The sequence below is a fragment of the Fusarium venenatum genome, assembly GCF_020744135.1.
Source record: "Fusarium venenatum strain MPI-CAGE-CH-0201 chromosome Unknown EDB82scaffold_1, whole genome shotgun sequence".
Classification (NCBI taxonomy): domain Eukaryota; kingdom Fungi; phylum Ascomycota; class Sordariomycetes; order Hypocreales; family Nectriaceae; genus Fusarium; species Fusarium venenatum.
Genome location: NW_027072129.1, coordinates 4034214 through 4060159, shown reverse-complemented (window position 1 = coordinate 4060159; position 25946 = coordinate 4034214). Strand labels below are relative to the sequence as shown.

Here is a 25946-nt window from a genome sequence, read left to right as displayed (position 1 = left end):
CTTCAATAAGGCTTCTGACAGTGTTTAGAGGCGTCTCATGATCGATCAGGAATGAATCGCGCGCTATCTAAACATCAAATAACCTATGGACTGATGGTGGGGGAACGTCATGGTCCGATAAAGGGTCACTTATCGATAACGAAGAAATGCGGCGGCGGGTAAATGACGGTTACATTATTTTTTTCACTCAAATCCAGGATGGAGCCAATTCCTGGTAGCTCGGAGGTTCAAGGGCCCAGCATCATAATACGTAGACGTCAAATGTTCCCGATGCTCCACTGCTGACCAATTCTTTCTTGTATCTCTTGCTTTTCACGCCTTTGAATTGATGATTCCCTTTGTTTCTTCATTCCGTTAGACTCCAAACACGATGTACCGAAACACCATGCGATCGGCCTCGAGGCCTGTAATTGCCAACTTGCGATCAAGCACTATCCGCGCCGCCCCTCGACGATTCGCTTCCACAGCTCCCGCCGACAAGTCCCGATCTTTCAAGGGTTCTCTGTTGCGATTGGGTCTGGCATTCGGTGCCGTATACTATTATAACACAAGCCCAATCTTTGCTGATGAGGCTATCTGTATGTGTGCTTGAATGGCTCGGGAGAAATAGGAAGCATGCGACTAACACCTTATAGCAAAAACGGTTCCTGCTCCCGCTGCCTTTTCCGATGACGACCTTCCTACTGTCGACTCTATTGTAGAGGAGAAACGCAAGCAGATCAAGGCTAAGAGCGAGGAGGCTGCTGCTTCTTCAAAGACACCCGAGTCTCAGCCATCCAATCCCCAGGCTGCCGCCGCCGATGGATCGCCTGCTGCTTTAGAAGAGGAGGCTGGCCAGCAGGGTGCTTTCAACCCTGTGACTGGAGAGATCAACTGGGACTGCCCTTGCTTGGGTGGTATGGCCGACGGACCTTGTGGAGAGGAGTTCAAGACTGCTTTCAGCTGTTTCGTTTTCTCCGAAGAGGAGCCCAAGGGCATGGACTGCATTGATAAGTTCCAGTACGTCATACCGAAAAATTATGCTACGTAGCTTGCTAACTTGACAACAGGGGAATGCAAGAGTGTTTCAAGAAATACCCCGATATTTACGGTGCTGAGCTCGCAGATGACGAGGACGGCGCTCCTACTCCTGACTTTGGCGATGAGCAACCCTCCGGTGCCCCAGCGACCGCAGAGTTCAAGTCCGACGGTGAACCTGCCCGTGAATTTGGCGAAAAGGCCGCCGCCGATACTACAAAGTCCGATGATTCGCAGAAGCCTTCCGAGTCCAAGCCCGCCGAGTCCAAGCCTGCCGAGTCCAAGACGCTTGCCGAGACCACCTCTACTTCAACCAAGTCCGACGCTGAGCCCGCTTCTTCCGGATCAAGAATGGTTCAGGATGTTGCTACCCCTACAGAAGAGCCCGTGAACGACAAGTACTGGCAGGATATGCACAAGAGCGAGGTTTCTAAGAAGGAGGTCATCGCGCCGGTCACACAGGCACACGATGCTACTGCTGCCAACGAGGAGATCAAGATTATTGAGAGACAGGAGGCTGCTAAGAAGAAGGCCGAGAAGAAGCAGTAAATGGTATAAAGTAAAATATTGGCGCAGCTCAGTGGAAAATGTACTTTTTGTAAATTATTTGGAGTCTTGGCACGAGCAAGGATGCTCTTATCTGTACCAACGCTGTATGATTGAGAAGGAACAGAAGCCACGAAATTAATAGAAATGATCACATCTCACTCTATTTGCCATTTCACACCTTGTGATGCACCATGTCGAGAATGGGGTGTGTTATTGAAATTGGTATCGTGCCTGAGCATGGATTGAGATGGGTAATAACCTGGTATCAGCCAGAGTAGAGACTATAAACAAAGTAAAGTAATGCAATGTAGTGCACCAAAACGCAAAAAAGAAACTGCCATCTCAATCATCCTTCAAGAAATCCCGCAGCGTAATCTCTTCATAGTCCGAGTCGTTGTTTGTTTCGGGATCTGAGCTCTGTAGTTGATCTGCGCAAGGGCTTTCGCAACCTGTGCGTTTTTGTTGACTTTCACACTTTTCATCATCTTTCTAAGAAGAACCACCCTTCTTGCCCTTGTACAGGTATCTTCCAACAGCGCCTTGAGCAGCCGCGGCACTGGCGAGGATACCGACACCGTAAGAGACGGCCTTCCAGTCGAGCCTACCCTTCTCGTACAGGCCCCAGCCCTTGTAGCCGAGGAAGGCACCGAGACTGACGACGGTGGCCAGGTTGGCGACAGTCAGGCCGGTGGCCTCGCCGTCGGTCAGCTTGGAGAACTGCTGGATCAGCCAGTTGTCGGTCTCCTTGACCTTTGAGGCGGCGGAGTCACGCTTTCGCTTCTCTTGCTTAGCCTCCTCCTCTCGCTCGACGCGGGCTGCTTGAGTCTCGGTCTGGATCTCCTGCTCGAGGAAGTCGTTGGGGACGGTGTGCACGCTAGGCATGTCAACGTCGACCAGAGAGGCGGTGGAGGCAGACTCGTCAGTCATGATTTGAGGAGGTTGAGGGGCAGCAGCCTTTTTGGAGGGGTTAGTCAGGACAATTGTGAGACTTTGGTAGTTGTTTACTTACATCCTCGGGGCTCTGCTTGGGACCCTTGGCAGCAATATCGGCGTAAGACACTGTGATAAAAAAAAAGTCAGTGGTCTGATCTGATGTTGGGCACAAATACGTTTTAGTGACGTGACATGTATACTTACTGATGATGGAGGCGGGGTAATGTGATGAGGGGTGGAATTGATTGAGTTGTTGTGGATGAATGGATCCTAAAGGATTGTTGAGGAACGGGGAATATTTGAATGAGGAGTTTTGAAAGCCAAGAGTATGAATCGTGATCGAGGAAAGAGAGAAAAGATGGAGGGGAAGAAAGATGGGATAGGGATTTCATGTGACGCAGATCATCGACAACGCACCTTTTTGAAGCTTCCGCAATTCGCCGATGACGTATGCGGCTCGAGATCCACTAACAAGCTTTCCTCGTCCAATCCAGGGATAATAAAGCAGGATTTTGCTTGGTTCGGAAGAAGTTGGAGCCAGGAACAAGATTATGGGGGAACCAATCAAGGAGCTCAATCATGTTAATCCAGGTTTCAATGGATGATCACTTTAATTGATTATGTAGCCGACAGGCTTACCATCCCTTCCAAGGAATCCATGTATCCCTCACGATACCCTCCTCATCAACCACATAATATACATGAAATGCAGCAGCCACAATACAAGAATGATTGCACCAAATCTCAACTCTCTGACCAACCTTGAAATCCTCGTCTACTTTTCGACCCTCACTCGTGCCCACGATTCCATGCTCCTGCGATAACCGCACCAGACCCCACGCTGGGCTGCCCACTACTCGGCCGAATCCACTGAAGGCGCTTGCCTCACGCGACAATGCAATCACACCCGCGTTGACCAGCGCTTCGTTACGATCCGGGTAGACGCTGCAAACCTCTGCTGCCACCGTCACGGCCTGCTGCGACTCGGTCACGAGACCTGTTGATACTTGCTGGAGATCATTGCAGGGGAAGTTGCCTGCGTGGAGCTCCAGGGTGACGTTCTCTGGCATCAACGCCTTGAGGCTTTCTACCACGTGCGCTGTAGGTGTGCTGCCAACGGAAATGATAAGATGACGGTACGAGGGGAGAAGCTTGGCTGCAGAGAGCACGCTCGATACTTCGATGTTGAGGGTCTCTTCAGCTTCTTTTCGTGAACGGCCCCCGTATGAGTGTCCGGCGTGACAGTAAAATCCGTAGATGTTGACTGCAGAGGACTTTTCTGCGCGCTCTACCAAGCGATGCAGAGCATCACTGTTGGCTTCAACGCCAGCTCGGTGCGAACCAACGTCCAGCTTGATAAAGATATCCCATGGCTGCTTGCTTGAAGCTGACTCTTCGAGAAAAGAGACCTGTTGCTCGTTGTCGACCATAAGCTGAACACGCAGCGATTTGCGAAGCTCAATCAACCTGGGTAGAACTCCTGGGTAGACTGGGATGCCATACAGACACTACGTTATGTGAGCATTTCGGCCTTTAACTCTCCGGACTAAGTAATACCTCTTCTACAAGACCTTCTTCCACTAGGGGCAAGGCACCCTTTATCTCAGGGATGGTTGATGCGATCATGCCTTTGTATTTACCCTCAGCAAGCATCAATCTCGTCACCTCGAGCGTCTATAAGATGGTAAGCCGATGTTATTCGTCCATCATATATATGTAACGTACCTTGAGCGTCTTGACATGAGGTCTGAAGCCAATGCCGAGCCTTTCCACATCTTGATGTAGAGTGTCAATGTTTTTCTTGAGCACCGGTAGATTGACTACCAGAGACGGCGTAGGAAGCTCTGAGATGGATTTCCCGATAAAAGACTTGTGATTCTGAAGTGAGTAGTCCATAGCGAAATGTCTCGTTTATATCTCGTTCTGAAGGTGTTCCGTCTGAAAGTGCTCAACGTGGGGCTAGCGAGATTTAAGAAGAAGGCGGGGAGTTATCGGGTGTAACTGATAACTACAAGTTGCACTGTCTGGTAAAGGAGTTATCCAGAATGGTTGAGTTATTTAAATGAATTGTTCAATCCTTTGTAGTTGACTATGGATCAGAAGTGGGTTATAAGTGTCCATGAGGCAATTGCCAGTTATCCGCGGCGAACAGATGTAGTACCGACTATTTCCCGCGGGCAACTGTGGACGACAGTAATAGATGGGTTCAATCGCAAAACCACACGTTCTAAGAATTGGAACGAGAAAGTAGAGTTGATATCTGGCATATCACAAGGATTAATACTATTTGGCGTAAATCACCATCAGTGAGACGGTTTACCTCATTTTGTCATGTTCAACTTACACAGACCTCATCGCCAATTCTCTAGGCCTTCTTGAACTCGACTTACGCAGGCACACAAGGTAAGTCTTATTATTTGGTCTCTTGTATTTATTAGCAGGTAGTCCCTCATCAATGCACGGATCGCAACTAGGTAGTCATCAGAGGCCTTGACACTCTCTTGTTGCCTTCTCCCGCATGTCGGCCCTTAGTCACGTTTGTATTGTTCAAGTCATTCCTCCATTTAAATTTCGCATGGTGAAGCGCATCTACAACAAAGTTTTAGTATATGCCTGCAAACACAAACCTTAAGCGTACTGCCTGTTGCCTGCACAACCTTGAGACTTAATTGTCCTAAGACTATTCAAATCAATACAAGATTAAGTTGTCACAATATAAGGTTCTGTTTTCTCAAAGTCATATAAATAACGCTGTCCCTATGACAGTTCTACCAAGTTGACAATATCCTGTCCCCATTCACTCACATATTATACCGTATTTCACACATTCACAATGTCGCCCTCTATCAATACACGCATCCTAATACTGTCTGATACCCACGCACAAAGATTTCCGCCCGGCATGGAACCTCTCCAGCGAGCAGACGTGGCTATTCACTGCGGCGATATGACAAACGAATTCAAGCTAAAAGACTATCGAGAGGCAATCCAACTACTAGAGAACATCAACGCTCCGTTGAAGATTGTCATCGCAGGGAATCATGAGTTTTCCCTTGACGATACGGCGTACAAGCACAAAATCGAAGAAACTTGTAGGATACAGCAGGAAGATATCAGCAAGGACATCATGGCCGAGTTTGGGGAGTTTGGGGAAGCGAAGAAGCTACTTCTACAGGCGAGAGACAAGGGCATCATTTTCTTAGAAGAGGGTACTCACAAGCTTCAACTTCCCAACAGTGCTACTCTGAAGCTTTACGTCAGTCCGTATACACCTGCTCACAACTGCGGTGGCTGGGGCTTCCAGTACGACGGCATTCACGATTTCGACATCAAACAGGGGACCGACCTTGTTATAACACATGGCCCACCTCACGGAATCATGGATATGACTTTAAAAAAAAGGAACGCATCGGATGCCCACAGCTATTCGCTGCAGTTGCGAGAGCCCAACCACGGATCCATTGCTTCGGGCATGTTCACGAGAGCTGGGGTGCAAAGCTGGTGTCATGGAGACCCAAATTGTCAGAAATTCCGCAACGTTTTAAGGAAATCGACAACGACAAGTCATTTGTGATTGAAAATTTGGTACGGTTGCGTGGCTCCAGGTTTGAGTCTCGGGAGGATAAAAGAGAGAGGAAAGAGAGGATAGATTTCTACAGGTCGCAACGATGTTGCCATTACAATTTCGATGGCAGGCCAATTCAGCCTGGCAAGGCCATGTTTGTCAATGCTGCACTTATGGGAACTGGACTAATTGACCAACTTCCGTGGATGGTAGACATTGATACGGACCAATATCAAGGGGTAGAGAAGAAGGAAGGCATCCCGAGTTCCACGCCTAGAGTGGATTCTCGAGGTAAAGGCAAAGATAAACGGAAACGAAATGGTGGGTCTAGTCCTGATCTTACAACCGAGGGAGACATGAAAAGGAGGAGGACATACTGGTAAATGACATATTGTTCCAGCAGCAACTGAGTCATCCCGCTGTCGGCGCCGAATGCAAGGTACGCAACAACCAACTGAGTCAACCAGGGTCTTAGACCGGACATAATATATGCTAATCTCCATTGGGTAATAGCCCAAGTGACCAATCCAGAGGCATCTTTTGATACATAGTCCCTGTAAGCATTCTGAATGACACTCACTTACAAGCAGTCTGCCGACTCGGCACCGAAACGACGTGGACAAACCCACTTATCATATCATCACCCAAGCAAAAGGTCAGAATGTTTAACAATTTAGCTGCATCTCTAATGGGTTTATTTATTTGTCTTTAATCTCATCGATTTTCTATTCTTCGCCGATCAAAATGCCACCGCACATTCATTTCACCATTATCCTGAAACTACTGGGAAGATGAACGCCACCACTGCAGATCACAAAGATGATATTGAGAGTGTACATACACTACCGCCCTGCCAAGACAATGAAAAGCAACAACCCGATACAGATACAGAAGTCGATACTCCTTATTCGAGCTTCACAATATGGCAAAAACGTCTGATCGTTTTGGCTGCTGCCACGACAGCTTTATTGTCACCCATGACAGCTCAGATTTACTTCCCTGCTCTGCCAGCCATAGCCAAAGATCTGGGCGTCACTACCTCGCAGATCAATCTCACTGTCACGACTTATATGATCTTCCAAGGAATCACCCCCATGTTTATTGGATCACTTGCGGATAGCGGTGGAAGAAGACCTGCATATGTGATTTGCTTCACGATTTACATCGCTGCCAACATTGGTCTTGCCCTTGCGCCTAGTTACGGTGCGCTGCTTGGTCTTCGATGTTTGCAATCTGCTGGTTCTGCTAGTACCGTTGCGCTCTGCTTTGCTGTGGTAGCTGATGTTGTCACTTCAGCTGAGAGAGGGCAGTATATCGGTATAACAGCTGTTCCCAGTGTCCTTGGTCCTTCGCTGGGTCCAGTCATTGGTGGTTTGCTTGCTGAATATCTGGGCTGGCGATCCATATTCTGGTTTCTCGCCATATTTTCCGGTGTCGGTCTCTTCCTCATCATCGTCTTTTACCCAGAGACTTGCCGTCATGTCGTCGGTGATGGTTCCATAATTCCACCTTTGATGTATCGTTCCGGCCTGCAAATTCTTAAGCAGCGACGCAGGCGGTCTGAGTCGGACAAAGCTGGTTTAAGTCGACAAGTCTCCACGGCATCGACATCCAAAAAGTTCAAGTTCAAACCACCCAATGTTCTTGAATCAGTCTTCATGCTCTTTGAGAAAGAGACAGGCCTTCTTCTCGGCTTCAGCAGTATATGCTTTGCAGGCTTCTACTGCGTAGCTGCTGCCATGCCTTCCCTGTTCGCAGAAATTTACGGTTTTAATGAAGTCCAAAACGGACTTATGTTTCTTCCTCTGGCAGCTGGCTCGATCGTCGCAGCGTTCATCGTAGGCGCTTTCACAAACCGAAACTACAAGCGTCACTGCGACAAGCTCGGTATTCCGTACGAGCGAAACAAGCAGCAAGATCTTTCTGCTTTCCCTATTGAGCGTGCACGTCTCGAGATTGGATTTCCTCTTCTTATGCTTGCAGCGGTCACAGTAATCAGCTGGGGCTGGGCCGTTGATGCAAAGACGAACGTCACTATACCATGTGTTATCAACGGATTGATGGGCGTGGGCATCGTCGGATTCAACAACACGGTTAATTCTTTGTTAATCGATATTCATCCGGGAAAAGCAGGGACTGCAAGTGCTGCGAACAACTTGACACGATGTCTAGTGGGAGCTGGAGCCAGTGCGGCCATTATACCCATGATTGATGCTATGGGTGTGGGATGGGCTTTTACACTTGTAGGAGGTTTGTATATCCTTGGATGTCCCATCTTGATCGCTTTGATGATTTGGGGAACAAAATGGAGAGAGGAGTTGAGAGTTGAAAGGGGGAGAAAAAACAAGGCAAAGCAAGTTATTTAACAGAATCGAAGAAAGGCTTAAGATTGAAGATGATTATAAAAGTAATGGTTATATATACTAGATTGTAAATGATAAAGATATGCAAATTATTATAAGAAATCGGATTCTGTTTGTGTTGATGAGTTGACTTAAACTGGTGTGAGTGAATATGAATGAGAATGTGAATGTGGGGATGTCAACTTTTTTCATCCAAGCAATTAACAAACTTGACTCCTTCACGCATCACTTCCTACAAGCACATGTCATCCGCTGTGATGCTTTACCAGTCATGGCCATGGATTTCTCTCTTTTCTATACCTGGACAATGACTCTAGGCAGTCTTTTAGTCAGCTTCTTCGTCAAAATTACTTGCTCTTTCTTGGTGTTGGTGGCTTCAATCGCCATCTACAGACTTTACTTCCATCCTTTAGCACATGTTCCTGGACCAAGACTCGCCGCTATCTCAAGTTCCTGGCACGCCTATAATGCCCGAAATGGACGGATGGCGTATTTGGGAAAGACTCTGCATCGAAAATACGGTCCTGTTGTGCGCGTTGGTCCGAATGAAGTTTGGTTCAATACAAAGGAAGCTTTCCATGCTATTTACAGTACGTGATCAAACTCAACACATTGAGATATAAACTGACGATTTCAAGGCAATGGCAGTGGCTATGAAAAGTCAGACTTTTACTGTATGATGAACTCACAGCAGTGATTGGGTGTGCTAACTTATACAGTGGCAACCGCTCTCAACAAACCTCAAATCAACTGGCACCTCAATCCCGAATTCCCAGACACTCTCGATCTCTTATCGGAGAGGGATGTAAGACGTTACCGTCTCCAACGCCGTCTCATTGGCCCAGTCTACCAAACTTCTAGTCTCACTCAACACGAAGCTGCTGTCGATGAGGTTCTCGCACGCACCATTGCCAAACTAAAGAGCTTGAAGGGTGCCCAGGTCGAACTCAATGAATGGATGCACATCATCGCTGTCGAATGTCTCAGCGCAATCGTTCTCTCATGGTCACCCAGCATGCTAAAGAATGGTACTGACAATGGCTCTGGTAGTCATGCCTACCATGGTTGGAGACGAAAGAGTGTATTTGGACTGTTTCCTCTGGCTGCCAAACTCGAGTTCCTGTCAAAATCAACCGGGCGTCTCTTTAGCACCATTTGGGGCGTCAATTTCCAGCCCCCGAAAGACTTCCGGCCTTTCTTTCCCGTATGCTCGTACCTACTCACATTCCCTGGCCCAATACTAATGATTTACAGGACGTTGGCAAGAGAGCGTCTCGTCGCATCAACGCAGCCACGAAATCCAAACACCACAAAGATGACCGCCAAGATCTTCTAAAGGACCTCATTGATCTGCACAAGTCCAAGCCTGAATTTACAGTTAATTATCTTCGAAAAATGGTAATCACCAACTTTGGCGCTGGCCACGAGACAATGGCTTCAACTCTGACGTCTATTATTGCCATGCTTGGCTCAAATGGGGATACACAAGAACAGGTATCCCGTGAGATCCTTGAAACGAACAACCCGACTGATTACTCAACTACGACACGTTTATCAGAGACTCAATCTCTTATCAAAGAAGCTAAGCGCCTATATCCCGTCATCAGCATGTCCCTGCCCCGTAAAGTCCCTGCGGGTGGTCTTCATCTACACAACTACTATTTCCCACCTGACACAACAGTTGGCTGTAACCCAGTAGCACTTCATCGGAATCCAGATATTTTCGGTTCCGATTGTGATGAGTTCAAACCAGATCGCTGGCTAACCACAGACCCCGATGCAGCACGCAACATGGAGCGTGTAAGTCTGAGCTGGGGCGGTGGCGCGAGAACATGCCCTGGCCGGCACTTGGCAGAGTTGGTAGTCTTCAAGGTTGTTCCAGCTCTTGTAAAGGAGTTCAAGATTGAGGCTGTTGTGCCGCCTGAAGACGACAATCGTTCGTATTTCTTGTCCATGTTGACGGGTGTCAAAGTCAGGTTTATCGAAAGAGTGACAGCCGATTGATGAGCTATCAGAGCTATCCTTTCTCGAGCTATAGCTTACGAAGCCTTCCTACTTCTAACTCGGGGTTGCTAACTCCATTCTACTGCTTATCAGTAAAGTTTCGTCATCTTGGCTTCATTGCCTGGTCGATCGCAAATGCGCCCTTCAGACGACATAGCAGACATTATTAATCCATGAGTATAAGAACCCAGCAAAGAATCACAATGTTATCTTCAGACTCATTAATCACAAAGTATCAACCATGATCAAGCCAATTGTCACAGAGAACGCCCTCATCAATGGAAGCCGTGTCGCCTATGGTGTCTATGGCAAGGGCAAACCTGTTGTTCTTCTTCACGGCACACCATCTTCATCCCTCATATGGCGCAACATCGTCCCTAAGCTTGTCGACGCCGGTTATAAAGTCCACCTATTTGACCTTCTTGGCTTTGGTGTATCCGAGCGTCCTTGGAACCCAGCTGTCGACACTTCCATGACAGGCCAAGTTTCTGTTCTGGAAGGCCTTTTAGAACTGTGGAGCTTGGAGAAGATACATATTATTGCTCATGACATTGGAGGTGGTATTGCGCAGCGCTTCTCGGTCTTTTCACCCGAAAGAGTTTTGTCGCTTGCACTCATCGATGTCGTGAGCTTCGATAGCTATCCCTCCAAACGGACAAAGGAGCAGATGCAAAACGGGCTTGAATCTCTTATTAAGACGGATAGTGACAAACATAGAGACCATTTTAGGGAGTGGTTACTGTCCGCCGTCAAAAGCCCAGCAAAGTTTGAGGAGTCGAGTCTCGGCACTTATCTCAACTACATCTCTGGTCCGATCGGACAATCCAGTCTATTCGAGCATCAAGTTCGACACTATGATCCTAAACATACAATGGAGGTGGTACCACGTCTTGGAGAGCTGGGTAAGCTACCTGTACAGTTAATATGGGGAGCGGATGATGCTTGGCAGGTAGTCGATTGGGCTCATAAACTACACGATGCAATTCCTGGATCAGAGCTTACTATTTTGGATGATGCTGGGCACTTTTCACCTGAGGATCAGCCTGAGAAGACGTCTGAGCTGCTTGTTAGCTTCCTAGCAAAGCATTGATCTATATATTTTCAATAGCTTATGGGCAGCCAATAACTTCTCATTCAACATCACTACATCTAAAGACTTTCGCTCATTTACCTTGCAATATAGACCTAGAACCGTATGAGTACGTCATTTCTTGCTTCTTTGGCTCGCTGATGCCATCTCGTTCCAGGTCCCAGGAACTCAAATACATGAGGTACACCAGGCCAGAGGTGAAACTCGACGTCGACGTTATCTTCCATCAGCCTCTTCACGAACTCCAGGTCCTCATCTCGGAACAAATCAAGCGTGCCGACATCAACGTATGTCGAAGGAAGTCCCTTGTAGCTTTTTGCCCTCGCTGGTGCCGCATAAGGTGAAACATCTGCCTCTGCCTTACCAGCTTTGTCCTGTCCTACGTATGCTTTCCAGGCTAGTTGGTTATGATGCGGTGTCCATGTGGTGAACTTGAGAAACTCTGTGTCTGCTGGATGAGATGTTCGATCATCCAACTCAGGAGTCACAGCTATCAGCTTTGCTACTGGAGGATTGAGCTCTCTGTCTCTGGCCATGAGCACAGTTCCCACGGCTATTCCACCGCCTGCACTCTCTCCCTGTACACAGATGCGCTTAGGATCGATGTTGAGCTCTGCTGCGTGCTCTGAGAGATACTTTAACGCTGCGAAGCTGTCCTCCACCGCTGCGGGAAACGGATGTTCGGGTGCAAGACGATAGTCAACAGCAAACACCGGCCTGCTTGTTTGAAGTGCCATTTCTGCGTTGAGTCCACCACAGATCTCCACAGCGCCTGATACAAAGCCACCTCCGTGGATTGCTAGGATTGCGGGTTGAGGTACTTTGGCGTTGAGGATATCTGATTTGACATAACGACGCAAAAGGATCTGCGCACCATCGTAGCTTTTAACGCTGCAGTCCGTCTGCTTGATGGTATCTGAAGGTGGTGGTTTAGGGAATACTTTGGCAAATAAGGCGTGATTATTACGACGAATGTCGAGAGCTGTCTCGGGAGGGATCGAGGGGCGGCCGGATTTGATGAGGGCCAATGCCTCAGCGAATTCAGAATCGTATTGAAGGCTGGTTACTGACATAGTGTGAGAGCGTAGATGTGCTGTTTATATTTAGCAGTATGAGAGAGATTCTTGGAGTCTTTATACAAATAACCAAACCCCAGCAAGACTAAGTTAGGGAGACAAGCTATTTAAAGGATTGATGCCTCGGGGTGTTACTGTCAAAGCCAAAAGGTGTTGTCTAACCCGAAATTATCTATAGTTTATTTACAGTTGTGTTATGTGACATACATTAGATAATGTTCACGGTAAGGATCGTGTGTTCAATTAGACTGCTCGTATGGTCCATTGTTAGACAGTTCGTATAGATCAGCACCCTGGGAATTTACATACTGCGAGCCAGGATCATTATGGTAAGCGTCATATCCGAGAGAGAAAAACTGCCAAGTTGAATTAGACAGACCTAGATACGGCATTGTATTAGTATCTAAAGGTAGAGTGAATAGAATATTTAATGAATTGACTTTCAACTCCCGGGTAACCAACCCAGCCAAAGAGCTGTCAGAAATGTCACCGACTTGGTGTTAATGATTTGTCCATCACCCCAATAGAGGGTCTAACTAAGCTAGTCCACCTAAGTAAGCACCTTATTTCGTGTCAGAAGACTATAGACTTGAACGCACCTCAGGCTATTAAGAAGGTGATGGACACATTTGGAACCATGAGATTATCACAACGATATATATCACGTGACTCTTATCGGTGAATGGCAAGCTCCGAGTCGCCGGTGTAGCCCCCCTGTCCCCATTATACTAAGCATAGCGTGGCGGCGTGGGTAAACCATCGATTACCTTGACGAAAAGTACAGATCGCGACTTGCAGGTTGCAACAAAGAAATTGGGAAATACGGCCACTTTGGCGACGTTGACAAGAGGTATTCATCCTCACCTAATGATATAAGTCGACATTCAACAGAAACCCCCTCATATAGAGACAAACCGTCTCAACCCCCCCAATCGCCCATCATGGCGCCCCTCGTCGACAACTCTCAAATTAAGAGCGCCGAGCTGCTGCGCCCGCTGTCTTTCTACCTCCATGCCTATATTTGGCCCTTCACCATCGTATGGCCCGTCTTCTTCGCCTTTTACTTAAGCCCTGAACTCTACGGAAAGTACATTGGCGCCGAAGAATGGACAACTGTCTGGGTCGGCACTATCATCACTTTCCAAGCCCTCACTTGGCTCAGCACACACTGGAGCGTTGATCTTGAGGGCAAGTTCACCGCTTCAAAGGCAAAGGATATCCAAGACGCAGAGTTAATCAAGGTCATTCCTATTGCAAACGCTGGTACTGCCGAGATTTGCAAGATTATCCGCGATAAGGTAGGGAGATTCTGATCTCGAGAAACACCTCAAACACTTACTAACTTCGTTATGATAGGCTGGTGGTAAGCTCAACACCTCGTTCCTCTTCCAGAAGCGTCGCTTCCTCTACGATACCGATACCAAGACCTTCCACACCCTCAAGTACGACATCGATGAAGAGCCCAAGCCTTCCATCGGTTACTTCCAAACCTCAAAGGGTCACCAAACCCAGACCGAGTTGTCGCGCATTGAGCAGCACTATGGAGCCAACACTTTCGATATCCCCGTTCCCACCTTTACCGAACTATTCAAGGAGCACGCTGTTGCACCATTTTTCGTCTTCCAGATCTTCTGTGTTGGACTTTGGATGCTCGATGAATACTGGTACTATTCGCTCTTCACTCTCTTCATGCTTGTCGTTTTCGAGAGTACTGTCGTTTGGCAGCGTCAGCGCACTCTCAATGAGTTCCGTGGCATGAGCATCAAGCCCTACGATATGTGGGTTTTCCGTCTGGGCAGGTGGACCGAGGTTCAGAGTGACCAGCTCATTCCTGGCGATCTCGCCTCTGTCAACCGAACCAAGGAGGACAGTGGTGTCGCTTGTGATATGCTTCTGGTCGAGGGTACCGCTATTGTCAACGAGGCTATGCTTTCTGGTGAGAGTACCCCTCTCCTCAAGGATTCGATTCAACTACGCCCCGCCGACGTTCCTCTGGATGCTGAGGGCCTCGACAAAAATGCTTTCCTCTGGGGTGGTACCAAGGTTCTCCAGATCACCCATGGAAACCCCGATCAAGAGAAGCCCAAGCTTGCCTCCGGTGTTCCTCCCCCCCCGGATAACGGTGCCATGGCCATTGTCATGAAGACCGGTTTCGAGACATCTCAGGGTAACCTTGTCCGAACCATGATCTACTCTACCGAACGAGTTTCTGCCAACAACGCCGAGGCCTTGTTCTTCATTCTTTTCCTCTTGATCTTCGCCATTGCTGCCTCTTGGTACGTTTGGGACGAGGGTGTTCGCAAGGATCGTAAGCGTTCCAAGCTTATGCTTGACTGTGTCTTGATTGTCACCAGTGTTGTTCCTCCCGAGCTGCCCATGGAGCTGAGTCTCGCCGTCAACACCAGTCTGGCTGCTTTGGCCAAGCTGGCTATCTTCTGTACTGAACCCTTCCGAATTCCCTACGCTGGCCGTGTTGATGTGGCTTGCTTCGACAAGACTGGTACCCTCACTGGTGAGGACCTCGTCGTTGAAGGTATTGCTGGATTGGCTCTTGGACACGAGGACGAAATCAAGGACACCAAGGAGGCAGATGGCGCCCACTCCACCATGACTGCTGTCACCGACGCTTCTCTGGAAACCAAGTTGGTTCTTGCTACCGCCCATGCTCTTGTCAAGCTTGACGAGGGAGACATTGTCGGTGACCCTATGGAAAAGGCTACTCTTACCTCTCTCGGATGGACTCTTGGTCGCAACGATACTCTCATGAGCACCAACAAGGCTGGTACCACCCACGGTACCGTCCAGATCAAGCGCCGCTTCCAGTTCTCTTCTGCTCTCAAGCGTCAGAGCTCCGTCGCCATGGTTCACGGAAACGATATCAAGACTGGACGTAAGGTTAAGGGTACTTTCGCCGGTGTCAAGGGTGCGCCTGAGACCATTCAAAAGATGCTTAAGGTTGTTCCCCAGGATTACGAAGAGACTTACAAGTACTTCACTCGCAAGGGTTCCCGTGTTCTAGCTCTCGCTTACAAGCAACTCACTGTTGACACTGAGCTTGGTTCTGGCAAGATCAACGATCTTAAGCGCGAGAAGGTTGAGTCTGAGTTGACTTTCGCTGGTTTCCTCGTCTTGCACTGCCCTCTTAAGGACGATGCCAAGGAGGCTGTTCAGATGTTGAACGAGAGCAGCCACCGTGTTGTCATGATTACTGGAGATAACCCCCTTACCGCTGTCCATGTCGCCCGCGAGGTCGAGATTGTCGATCGTGATGTCCTCATCCTCGATGCCCCTGAAGATAACTCGAATGGTGACCACCTTATCTGGAGAAGCGTCGATGACAAGGTCAGCATCAAGGTTGATCCTACTAAGCACATCGATCCCGAGATCATCCGCTCCAAGGATATCTGTGTTACTGGTTATGCTCTTGCCAAGTTCAAGGGACAAGTTGCCTGGAACGACATCCTCCGCTACACCTGGGTCTACGCTCGTGTTTCCCCCAAGCAGAAGGAAGATATTCTTCTAGGTCTCAAGGATATGGGTTACTACACTCTGATGGCTGGTGACGGTACCAACGATGTCGGTGCTCTGAAGCAGGCTCACATTGGTATTGCCTTGTTGAACGGAACTCCTGAAGACCTCACCCGTATCGCCGAGCACTCCCGCAACACCAAGATGAAGGAGATGTACCAAAAGCAGGTTGACCTTATGAAGCGCTTCAACCAGCCCGCTCCCCCAGTTCCTGCTATGATTGCCCACCTGTACCCCCCTGGACCTCAGAACCCTCAGTTCCAAAAGGCTATTGAGCGTGAGGCTCAGAAGAAGGGCATGACTCCCGAGGAATACGCCAAGTCTCAAGGTCACGACAACTTCGAAACCATCACTTCTCCTGGTGCTCAGGCTCTTATAGACGCAGGCCCCAACAACCGCCAGGCTGAGGCTCAGAAGAAGGCTGCTGGATTTGCCGACAAGCTTGCTTCTGGTATGATGGAGGCTGAATTGGGAGATGATGAGCCACCTACTCTGAAGCTCGGTGATGCCTCCGTCGCTGCTCCTTTCACCTCCAAGCTGCGAAACGTCGTTGCGGTGCCCAACATCATCCGTCAAGGTCGTTGCACTCTCGTCGCCACCATCCAGATGTACAAGATCCTTGCACTCAACTGTCTTATCACCGCCTACTCTCTGTCCGTCCTGTATCTCGAGGGTATCAAGTTTGGTGACACTCAGTACACCATCAGTGGTATGCTCATGTCCGTCTGCTTCCTCAGTATCTCTCGTGCTCGTGTTGTCGAGGGTCTTAGCAAGGAGCGTCCTCAGCCCAATATCTTCAACGTTTACATCATCGGTTCTATCTTGGGACAGTTCGCTGTTCACATTGCCACCCTGATTTACATCGCTCGCCTTTGCGATAGACTTGCTCCGTAAGTTATCACACTCTCAAGGCACCAAACCCAAATGCTAACATTCGGCAGTCGCTCCGATGATGTTGATCTTGAGGCCGAATTCGCCCCCTCTCTGCTTAACTCAGCCGTCTACCTCCTCCAGCTCATCCAGCAAATCTCCACCTTTGCTATCAACTACCAGGGCCGTCCCTTCCGTGAGTCTCTCTCTGAGAACAAGGGTATGTTCTACGGTATTGTCGGTGTTTCCGGCCTTGCTTTTGCTTGCGCTCTCGAGCTCTTCCCCGACATCAACCAGGGCATGAAGCTTGTCCCCTTCTCTGAGGAGTTCAAGACCAACATGACAGCCGTCATGGTCATCGATTATGCAGCCTGCTGGATCATCGAGGTCGGTCTCAAGAAGTTCTTCAGTGACTACCGACCCCGTGATATCGCCGAGCGACGACCCGAGCAGCTCGAGCGTGAGGCTGCCCGTCGCGCCATTGTGCAGAAGAAGAAGGAAGAGGAAGAGGAGAAGAAGAGACTTGAGAAGGTTGCCGAGTTTGAGCGCAAGGTCGAGGAGCGACGAAGAAAGATTGAGGAGTGGCGAGCTGGAAGGACCTAAAGACAAGTCTAGCAGCAACATTCCAAATTTGTGTACGAGATCAATTGTCTCTTTTGGGGTTAGAGCAGATGAAAGGCTTTAGATTAAGCATTTATTAGACAAGAGAGGAGTTGTTGGTTGGAGATGGAAGGTGAACAGACAGAAGTCAAGGTCTGTAGGAGATTTAGTAGATGTACATTATGCCGTTGGAGTTAGACTTAATACATACATAATAGCCAATCATTCTCATCCCACTTGTTCAATATTACACTCTTGGCAGTTAGTTGCGACATATATATATTGAGTAATGTTATCCAGGGGAGTACGATTTGTCTCCATCATATGGGGTCGGGTCTTGAAGATCCCACTTCGTACATAATATAGAATGCTGATTACTGCTTGTAGTTACAATAAGTTACTTTGACGTCTGAAGTCTCGTTAAAGGAGCGATTATACCGCATTGTTGTGATTATATATTGCTTGCTATTCAGCTCAGTCACATAGAAGCACATTTTGTGTTGGGTATTTTTTTTCATTCATGGCTATGGTACAGATAAGACTCGTTTCCAAGTCTATGGTGGTAGAACAATGGGAAGGAAAACATAGGTATATCAATCGCTTATACGCCCCTGTCTTCTTACCCAATCCTCAGAAAGACATCTGTGCCACGACAGAGCTTCCGTTTTAAATTTTCCCCTTTTCACCAGGACGCATAGTGTTTTAAGCTACTACGTCCCCATTAACTCGAAGAGAGCTCAAGTAATTTATTTGGGAGGGTTGGAGGCAACGAAGGCAACACCCTTCTCAATGTTCTTCTTGAGGTCGACGAGAGCGGCGTCAACGAGCTTCTCCTCGTTGGCGTCGAGCTTGCCGAGAGGGTGGATCTTCTCAACACCCTCGGGGCCGAGCTCGACCTGAGAGCTGAAGAACTCAATGCCCTGGTCCTTGTAGAGAGGAGACTCGACGAAAGCGGGCTCCTTGACACCCTTCTCGCCCTGGACGGCGCGGAGGACGGAGTCAGCCATGCGGGCACCAGCCATGGCCATGGAGAGAGTGGCAGAGCCAGCACCATCCTTGGCCTTGACAACTTCATCACCACCGAACTGGACACGCTTGACGAGCTCAGCGTTGGAGGAGAGGTCGGGGTGGTTGGACTGAGAGAAGAGAGGGACGATGGTGACACCAGAGTGACCACCGACGACGGTAATGTTCTCGTCCTTGGGGTCGGTGCCCTTAATCTCGGAAACGAATCGGGAGGCACGGACAACATCGAGGGTGGTGACACCGAAGAGGGTCTTGGGGTTGTAGACACCAGCAGCCTTGAAGACCTCCTTGACGATAGGGACGGTGGAGTTGACGGGGTTGGAGATGATCAGGAGCTTGGCCTTGGGGGCAGCCTCAGCGGCGGCCTTGGCGAGGTCACGGACGATAGAGGCGTTGGTGTTGAAAAGATCGTCACGGGTCATGCCGGGCTTGCGGGGGACACCAGCGGGGATGAGGACGACCTCAGCGCCGGAGAGGGCCTCCTTGAGACCAGCAGCGTTGGGCTCGTAGCCCTTGACGGTGGACTTGGTGTTGACGTGGGAGATGTCAGCAGCAACACCTAAGCATGATGTGTTAGCAGGACCGTCCAAAACTGGTTGATGTGGCATCATGGTTGGATTGGGTTTCGTGGTAGCTTTGGCCGAGGCAGCGATGCCTCGGTCCACTGCAGACCAGACATTCACAACTCATGATAGCCTTCCTTTCCAAAGAGCGAGGAACGTTTGTTGTTACGTACCGGGTCCGCCACGGATATCGTAGAGGGCGAGGTCAGTGACGCGGGGGTTCAACTTGAGGAGGAGAGAGAGAGGCTGGCCGATACCACCACCAGCACCGAGAACGGTGACCTTGGAAAGCTATACATTGCAGTCAGTACATGTAAGAGCAAGATTGAAGCTGTGCTGGCAAATGTGAAGCCGAAGAACGACTTCATGATGGCTTCACAACAAACCGGGCCGGTCTCGGTCGGTGAAGAGGAAAAAAATGAAGCCGCATAAAGCAATGCGCAATGGATGAGGGGTATCAACTTACGTCCCGGGCGGTGGCGGAGAAAGCACGGCGCTGGATGCGAGAGGCGGCGAACATTTTTGCGATTGATAAAAGGATCAATTGGTAAAAAGGGTGAAAAAAGGACGGGATGGGGGTGGAAAGAAGAAGAAGTTGGCGATGAGCACTTTAAATACGGGGAGGAACAACCGGAAGGAGGACAAGGCAGGTGGGATGGGGAAGCTCCATTCAACGCAAGGCAGGTCAACGCTGATTATACCAGATTGGGTTTAGCCCATCGAGCTGACTGGCCAGTCCGGAGGACACTCGGTATTTTGGAAGCACGGAGCAACGGGCCAGCAACTGATGATGAAATAGAAAACATACATGAAGTATCAGAAAAATAATACTCCAGATATCATGTAGTCACACACAAGTAGAATTCACGAAAAGCCCCGAGGAAGATTGCGTTTTGACCAATTCCCTTACAACTGTATCCAAGTTCATGCCTTGAGCAAAAATGTTTGGTCAGGTTCTGTAGCAGCCACGGTTAACCCACTATCATTCTAAGCGATGCTCACCATCTTATCCAAGCTACTAGGCTACCTATTCCAGTGCATTAATTCTGATCTTATTCTTCGATCTGGTGGAGAACAAGAGACATATCATCGTCAAGTACTGTGAATTGCTTTTCTGGTTGGCTCGCTTTAAAATCATCCATTCCTTTATCCATTCACCCGGCAGCTACTAACCCTGTACTCGAGTATCACAAAGAACCACGACAATTCACCATCATCAACGACGGCATATTTCGGGAAGATTTGGAGATGCTGTGCACTTACTGAATGCACGTGTACGGAATCCGGGAATGCAGCCCGAGGACCATACCAATTAATTCTTATTGCATCTTACCTGTACAGGCCATGAACCGATGGAGTCTGTTCCAGTAGCCAACAGTAGATCCTTCAGTTAGCACATCTTTACTTTCTTCAAACAAGTTCTAAATAGTTTACCGATGAAACGCCAAGTCTTTTTCTCAAGCATTGTTAGTGATCATTATGAGACGGAATATGGGGTGCAGGTCGAATTTCGGCGAGTGAGTCAGCAAACAGTCTATAGATTTTGGAGGGGCTAGGACGGTCTGGTGGGGGAGCTCCAAGCTCTCTCCTTCAACGACGTCAACATTTATTTTCGACTTTTTCTAACCTCAAATACGTGGAGAAGAAATATCAAAGCTGAATATATACTCGGGGATATATATCTCACTCGGTTTTGTTCCAAAATCACACGCCATGTCTATTGCACAGCTCTCGCAGTTGTTACCGCTTCCTGATGAGGAGCTTAAGCAGGTCCTCGATTACGCCTCTACTCTCTCCACAGCAGAAGCGGCAGATCATTTTGGAAATTTACTAGGAGACTCACCCCAAGCGATTGAGTTTATATCGTCATTCAACTCTCGGAGGCAAACATCAGCGCCTGGTAGCTCTTCGTACTCCAACATCACTGCACCGCCTGAATCAGAGTCGCAGAATATCGATGCCGTACCCAAGACAAAACGACAACCGAAGAAGAAGAAGGCAGGTATTCACACACCTCAAGCGAGACAAGTGGGGGAATATGCTGCGCCCGCGGGTACAACATACAGCAAGAAGGACCTGAGCCTTGACTACATTCCTCAACGGCCAAGCGCACCTAGCAGTAACAATGCCTCACGATCGACCACCCCTAAACCTGACCCTATGCCTGTCGCAAAGCCTCCCCCCAAACAGCATGCCTCAGCCGGCTACCTCATTGGAGAAGGTCCACCCAAGTCTAAGGCCAAGTCGACCCCTACCTCACGCAGTTCTACGCCAAAGCCAGCTACAACCACCAAGATATCTATAGCTGGCGGCTTGCCCATGGCTGGAGCATCAACTGCTATATCTGACCTCGACGCAGCTATACGAGCGCTTGAAATTTCGACGAATCCCACACTGGATAATTCCAAGGCTAGAAAATGCAACTGTGTTGCTACGAGGCATCCTCTTCAGGGTGCAGCCCCAAACTGTCTCTCTTGTGGCAAGGTTATATGCATGAAGGAGGGTTTGGGACCTTGCACCTATTGCGGCACTCCTCTTCTCACACCAGATGACGTTCAAGCGATGGTACGAGAACTTAAAGATGAGCGAGGACGTGAACGGCAGGCTGCCAACCGCGATGCCAATCGTCGTGCTGATGTAGCCAAGACACCGGCGCCATTTACTCAACCCCGTGGAAATGATGGCCCCTCGCTCAGTGACTCTGAGGCCAAGGCCCGCGCTCATCGTGACAAACTTCTCAACTTCCAAGCACAAAACGCCAAGCGAACCACCGTCCGTGACGAAGCAGCCGATTTTGATGTTGGTGGAGCGCTTACAGGAACGGGCAGCATGTGGGCAACTCCTGAGGAGCGAGCGCGTGAATTGAAGCGACAACAGAAGGTCCTTCGTGAGATGGAGTGGAGCGCACGACCAGACTACGAGAAGAGGAAGCAAGTTGTGAGCATCGACGTGGTAGGAGGCAAGGTTGTTCGCAGAATGGCAGCGGTGGAACGACCCGTTACACCCGAGTCCGAGGACGAGGTGGTCGACAATGAAGTTAATGATGGCACCTTGGGAGATACATCGGGAAATAAGGGTCGTGGAAGAAATGGTGGAGCCTTCAGCGGTAACCCTCTGCTTGGATCTCTAATCAAGCCTGTCTTTGATGCCAAGGGCAAGGGTGCTGAAGTTGAGGGAAGGGAATCGCGAAGAAAGAAGGGATGGCAGCGTGTTCAGCATGACCTTAATAACAACGAGGGAGTGATTCTGGACGGAGGTGTCTATGGACATGCTGGACATGACGAACCAGCCTGTGGGTGAGCTATCCACATAGTAAATTCTAGGGTGTGAAGAGGGTTGGAAATCATGATAGAACTGATTACTATTTGTTTAAGCGACATAGACAATGTATTATGAGCATCGTGAATAGAACATTGCAGTCGATACAACAGTCACAGTCTCATTGAATTGAAGGTCTCATCCTTGTCTTATCAATCTCCACTGTTTACTCGATCTAACGTGCACGTGATCTCGCGTCATAAACGCCTTTCTGGCCCAAGCGTGTCATGGGTCTGGTTGTCATCCATGATCCACGGGAAGGAGGGGGAAAATGAATTTGGGGTTACAGGGGTGGAGACAGTTGTCGCACTCATTGCTCAATGTTCTGGTGAGAGATGATTTATGATAATGATTTTCTGCAACGTTTAACGTCGTTCCAGGCGGTCAAATAACGATATCGTGTCCCCTTTGTTGATGCCTACATGTCTTGTCCGAATTCGACCATGTACGTGTTCATATCTCGCAAAAGTCCTCACAAAACCTTGCAGCGCCACGCGGCTTTTAATATTTTCGAGCTGCATGACCGACCGGAGAATGAGTGCTTTATTGGCATCTCGGATCATGACCAGGGTGCGTCTGCACCTCAACCGAATAAGTGTGTTAGGTTGCTCACACGCACTCAGTTTTACTGTACCGCTATCATGCCCAGGTCACGTTGGAAGTGTTCATGCGGCATAGACGGCTTGCATTTCGTCAACAATATCACCAGAGGAGCCTGTCCAGTGTAAAGCACCTCAATTAAACCTACAGCAGATGAACGGCCTGTAAATGACCCTGCTGCCACTAAATCTTTAGTGTATCTTTAGCAGATTTTGGCTCAGTCTCCATACAAGCGCACACTTGAGAAGAGGGTATTTTGCACTGATCAAAGTCACGTATTAGATCGCGTGGGATTTGTATCTGTCTTCCCACAAACTAGACCATCTATAACTGCAGCTTTAATTAATTACTACGGCTTGAGTATTTGGTCACTTGGCTGCCATCCGTATCCATAGTGGCTACTTGTTAAAATTAATCGCCCCCTCGACGCGGATCGACCACCATTAATCTATATGTATTTGGCCTGTCCAAAGTAAGTGACAACCACAAATAAACAAAACAATCAATAAATATTATCGCCCTTATTTCCCTTGTCCCTGTTTCTCTCTAGCTCCCTTGATAGCCCGGATTTCCCGCCGCGCGGTTTCGTCTAACTAGACCCTAGACCCTTCCATCGTTCTGGGGCCCTCCACTCCAGCTGTCGGTCTACAGCACCTAAAGTAAGGGTTCACCAGGCTTATACGTTCTGGAATCCCTCCAATTGTGGTCCACCTTGAGCGACTCGGACGAACTTCACCCTAACAACTCTCACAACTCCTTCTTTGGAGACTATTCTTGACCGTCATGAGTCCAAATCAACCGTTGCATGAAATTGCTATAAACAACAACCGTATTGCGCCTCCTCCACCGTTCAAAACGGTCAACTCTCAACTAGACGCTACTACTCAGACTGAGACAACAGCGCGACAAGGTGGGGATACCGCGGTACCACTGCCACTGCCAACCCCGGCCGACGACGCGCTCTCGCGAGCCTCCCACCCGATTGCGTCGATAACGCCAACTGCTGCTGCGCCTGTCAACGGTGCTGCTGCTGTTAATTCAACAGCCAGAACCACAACAGCACATGCCGTAGTTGCAGCTGCTATCGCCAAAATGCAGCGCAAGCCTTCTACAGATCGCGACGATGGTTCTACGCAGAGCCATCCTTTCTCCAATACTGGCTCCCAAGACACCACCATAACCGTTTCGACAGATCTCGCATTCACCCCTCCAGCAAGCGACGCCAGTAACTGTGCACCTGGTCCGTCTAGCCAGGATAGTCAGTTATTTCAGCTCTCCGAGATTGCTGCTGCACAGGACAGAATCCGTACGATTAATTCTAATACACGGAAACGCATGGCCGACGGTGAGGTTAAAAGCCGGACAGAAAGCCAAAGCCCCGTCAAAGGCCACAAAAGAACACCAAGTGCTGTAAGCAGGACATCAGCAGGTGGCCATATTGGAGAGGTATGTCAAGCACCGCCTCCAAGGACCGCGTCTCTGCTCTAGTCAACAACCGGTCTGCTTGTGGGAAACCCACTAACACCATCTCTAGTTATCCAACGAATTACGGACGCGTCTCTCCTATGCCATGGTCAAGGTCAATAATGGTTGGCAGTCAAACTCACTCGAAGAGGTTGAGAATATGGCATCCCAAGCTGCGTCTCCAGTCTCGAGTACATCCACCATACATCGCCGACAAGGCTCCTCGGCGAGCCCTCGAATGCCCGTGAGCAATCCGCCTTCATCTTCGGCACCTCTACCACAAACGTCGGCTACCGAGCGACGAAAGTCACATACACCACCAGACCATATCTGGCACAAGCCATCACTCGCGCCGCCAGCACCTATTCGACCTGGTGCGCCCTCAGCACCGCACATGAACCCGCGTCGTAACTCTCATCCCCATCGAACCCCGGGCATGCTATCACATTCGCTCTCCGACTCTCCTCATACACCTGGACAACAGGCGACCTTTCAGCATGGACCCAAGTTCCGTGTTACAGGCGACACTGTTCTCATGTCACCGCACCAAAACGTTAGGGAACAAGATGCTATTGAGACATTGCTGTTCATGAGCAGTCCGGGAAACTCGGCTAATTTGAAGCATGCTTTCTCTCCCCCGAACTCGTCAGCACCAACCGTTGGAATGACCAGACCCCAGGCACGTCACGCGTTGCCTTCCGGACCAAGGAAGCCATTGCCATCACAACGCCAGCCTCAGCAGGCCCGAAAATCTCCTTATGATAACTCATCTATGCCACCACCTCCCGGTTCACCCATGGACTTGGATTCACCACAGCAGCAACATTACCCTCCTCAAAATAGAGTCATGCCCAGAAGGCGTACAATTGGTGGGCGAAGTCAACTACGAGGGACACTGTCTTTACCGAGTGGCATTGGTATAGGAAACGGGAAGACAAGAAAGACACTGCGTGATGAGGACATCGAAAAAATGCTTGATCAAGCCAGCGCTGAAACGGGCGATAGCTCTGACGACGAGGAGATCCTTATACCGTCAAGAAGGCCAGTTGCTGGGGTTATGCGGTCATGAAGTCGCTTTTGTGCTTTATCTGTATTAATATTTGACATGCGTCATGTTTGGGTCATCACAGTCGGTGAAGAGGCCAGCGAAGGAGCTGGCGAATTATCTATCCACCGCGTGATAGTTCTTGATCAGCGGGCTTGTCGGAGTATTGCTTACAACTCGTTTCGATTTACCTACAAGGATAGCCAATGGCTTGGAGTCGATTGATTAAGCATGGTCTATTTTGGGTACTTTGCGGTTTGCATTGGTCTGCGGACTGGCCTGGTTAACTACGGTGCATTGGGTAGAGACCTCTGATATCAACGCAACAGGAAGGC

General features: G+C 49.1%; 10 protein-coding genes across 10 annotated transcripts; 7 read left to right on the top strand and 3 right to left on the bottom strand.

Moving 5' to 3' along the window:
- Positions 1–220: 220 nt before the first annotated feature.
- On the top strand, positions 221–1963 carry EDB82DRAFT_486039 (mitochondrial intermembrane space import and assembly protein 40). The gene is made up of 3 exons (XM_025730997.2): positions 221–578; positions 636–999; positions 1050–1963. Exons 1-3 carry the CDS (start codon positions 371–373, stop codon positions 1564–1566), a joined length of 1089 nt encoding a protein of 362 aa, XP_025590067.1. The 5' UTR covers positions 221–370; the 3' UTR covers positions 1567–1963.
- A 92-nt stretch (positions 1964–2055) lies between these two features.
- Positions 2056–4395, bottom strand: EDB82DRAFT_470838 (putative serine dehydratase domain-containing protein; the record flags this gene model as incomplete). The annotated part of the gene is made up of 7 exons (XM_065607955.1): positions 2056–2520; positions 2576–2625; positions 2704–2769; positions 2917–3014; positions 3139–4007; positions 4057–4173; positions 4225–4395. The coding sequence occupies 7 exons, from the start codon at positions 4393–4395 to the stop codon at positions 2056–2058; spliced, it is 1836 nt and encodes a 611-aa protein (XP_065465503.1).
- An 851-nt stretch (positions 4396–5246) lies between these two features.
- EDB82DRAFT_564698 (major facilitator superfamily domain-containing protein) lies at positions 5247–8550 on the top strand. The gene is made up of 4 exons (XM_025731001.2): positions 5247–5848; positions 5902–6303; positions 6465–6503; positions 6934–8550. Exons 1-4 carry the CDS (start codon positions 5333–5335, stop codon positions 8428–8430), a joined length of 2454 nt encoding a protein of 817 aa, XP_025590070.2. The 5' UTR covers positions 5247–5332; the 3' UTR covers positions 8431–8550.
- A 184-nt stretch (positions 8551–8734) lies between these two features.
- On the top strand, positions 8735–10431 carry EDB82DRAFT_543248 (cytochrome P450; the record flags this gene model as incomplete). Its single annotated transcript, XM_025731002.2, has 4 exons — positions 8735–9017; positions 9066–9101; positions 9147–9631; positions 9682–10431. The coding sequence occupies 4 exons, from the start codon at positions 8735–8737 to the stop codon at positions 10429–10431; spliced, it is 1554 nt and encodes a 517-aa protein (XP_025590071.2).
- Positions 10432–10552: 121 nt separating this feature from the next.
- EDB82DRAFT_41734 (alpha/beta hydrolase) lies at positions 10553–11569 on the top strand. Its single transcript, XM_025731003.2, has one exon. It carries the CDS (start codon positions 10673–10675, stop codon positions 11519–11521), a length of 849 nt encoding a protein of 282 aa, XP_025590072.1. The 5' UTR covers positions 10553–10672; the 3' UTR covers positions 11522–11569.
- Positions 11570–12594, bottom strand: EDB82DRAFT_550451 (Alpha/Beta hydrolase protein; the record flags this gene model as incomplete). The annotated part of the gene is made up of 1 exon (XM_025731004.2): positions 11570–12594. The coding sequence occupies one exon, from the start codon at positions 12592–12594 to the stop codon at positions 11617–11619; it is 978 nt and encodes a 325-aa protein (XP_025590073.1). The 3' UTR covers positions 11570–11616.
- Positions 12595–13335: 741 nt separating this feature from the next.
- On the top strand, positions 13336–17820 carry EDB82DRAFT_485967 (uncharacterized protein). The gene is made up of 3 exons (XM_025731005.2): positions 13336–13895; positions 13954–17015; positions 17067–17820. The coding sequence occupies exons 1-3, from the start codon at positions 13539–13541 to the stop codon at positions 17596–17598; spliced, it is 3951 nt and encodes a 1316-aa protein (XP_025590074.1). The 5' UTR covers positions 13336–13538; the 3' UTR covers positions 17599–17820.
- Positions 17821–17860: 40 nt separating this feature from the next.
- On the bottom strand, positions 17861–19839 carry EDB82DRAFT_485966 (lactate/malate dehydrogenase). The gene is made up of 3 exons (XM_065608251.1): positions 19651–19839; positions 19358–19475; positions 17861–19180 (listed from the first exon to the last, which is right to left on the bottom strand). The coding sequence occupies exons 1-3, from the start codon at positions 19702–19704 to the stop codon at positions 18342–18344; spliced, it is 1011 nt and encodes a 336-aa protein (XP_065465502.1). The 5' UTR covers positions 19705–19839; the 3' UTR covers positions 17861–18341.
- An 876-nt stretch (positions 19840–20715) lies between these two features.
- On the top strand, positions 20716–22609 carry EDB82DRAFT_485964 (putative zinc finger motif, C2HC5-type-domain-containing protein). Its single transcript, XM_025731007.2, has one exon. It carries the CDS (start codon positions 20898–20900, stop codon positions 22482–22484), a length of 1587 nt encoding a protein of 528 aa, XP_025590076.1. The 5' UTR covers positions 20716–20897; the 3' UTR covers positions 22485–22609.
- An 893-nt stretch (positions 22610–23502) lies between these two features.
- EDB82DRAFT_41635 (uncharacterized protein) lies at positions 23503–25736 on the top strand. Its single transcript, XM_025731008.2, has 2 exons — positions 23503–24548; positions 24637–25736. Exons 1-2 carry the CDS (start codon positions 23886–23888, stop codon positions 25633–25635), a joined length of 1662 nt encoding a protein of 553 aa, XP_025590077.1. The 5' UTR covers positions 23503–23885; the 3' UTR covers positions 25636–25736.
- Positions 25737–25946: the final 210 nt, after the last annotated feature.

Excerpts from the sequence above, each read along its gene's own strand:
- EDB82DRAFT_485966 (XM_065608251.1), bottom strand. The coding sequence starts at position 19,704 with ATGTTCGCCGCCTCTCGCATCCAGCGCCGTGCTTTCTCCGCCACCGCC. Across the intron at positions 19,476-19,650 it reads TCTCCGCCACCGCCCGGGAC|CTTTCCAAGGTCACCGTTCT; the intron begins GTAAGTTGATAC and ends TGCAATGTATAG. Across the intron at positions 19,181-19,357 it reads CGATATCCGTGGCGGACCCG|GTGTTGCTGCTGACATCTCC; the intron begins GTACGTAACAAC and ends CATCATGCTTAG.
- EDB82DRAFT_485964 (XM_025731007.2), top strand. The coding sequence starts at position 20,898 with ATGTCTATTGCACAGCTCTCGCAGTTGTTACCGCTTCCTGATGAGGAG.
- EDB82DRAFT_41734 (XM_025731003.2), top strand. The coding sequence starts at position 10,673 with ATGATCAAGCCAATTGTCACAGAGAACGCCCTCATCAATGGAAGCCGT.
- EDB82DRAFT_486039 (XM_025730997.2), top strand. The coding sequence starts at position 371 with ATGTACCGAAACACCATGCGATCGGCCTCGAGGCCTGTAATTGCCAAC. Across the intron at positions 579-635 it reads CTTTGCTGATGAGGCTATCT|CAAAAACGGTTCCTGCTCCC; the intron begins GTATGTGTGCTT and ends AACACCTTATAG. Across the intron at positions 1,000-1,049 it reads GACTGCATTGATAAGTTCCA|GGGAATGCAAGAGTGTTTCA; the intron begins GTACGTCATACC and ends ACTTGACAACAG.
- EDB82DRAFT_485967 (XM_025731005.2), top strand. The coding sequence starts at position 13,539 with ATGGCGCCCCTCGTCGACAACTCTCAAATTAAGAGCGCCGAGCTGCTG. Across the intron at positions 13,896-13,953 it reads GCAAGATTATCCGCGATAAG|GCTGGTGGTAAGCTCAACAC; the intron begins GTAGGGAGATTC and ends TCGTTATGATAG. Across the intron at positions 17,016-17,066 it reads CTTTGCGATAGACTTGCTCC|TCGCTCCGATGATGTTGATC; the intron begins GTAAGTTATCAC and ends AACATTCGGCAG.
- EDB82DRAFT_564698 (XM_025731001.2), top strand. The coding sequence starts at position 5,333 with ATGTCGCCCTCTATCAATACACGCATCCTAATACTGTCTGATACCCAC. Across the intron at positions 6,304-6,464 it reads ATACGGACCAATATCAAGGG|CAGCAACTGAGTCATCCCGC; the intron begins GTAGAGAAGAAG and ends ATATTGTTCCAG. Across the intron at positions 6,504-6,933 it reads CTGTCGGCGCCGAATGCAAG|CAACAACCCGATACAGATAC; the intron begins GTACGCAACAAC and ends GACAATGAAAAG.
- EDB82DRAFT_41635 (XM_025731008.2), top strand. The coding sequence starts at position 23,886 with ATGAGTCCAAATCAACCGTTGCATGAAATTGCTATAAACAACAACCGT. Across the intron at positions 24,549-24,636 it reads CAGGTGGCCATATTGGAGAG|TTATCCAACGAATTACGGAC; the intron begins GTATGTCAAGCA and ends CACCATCTCTAG.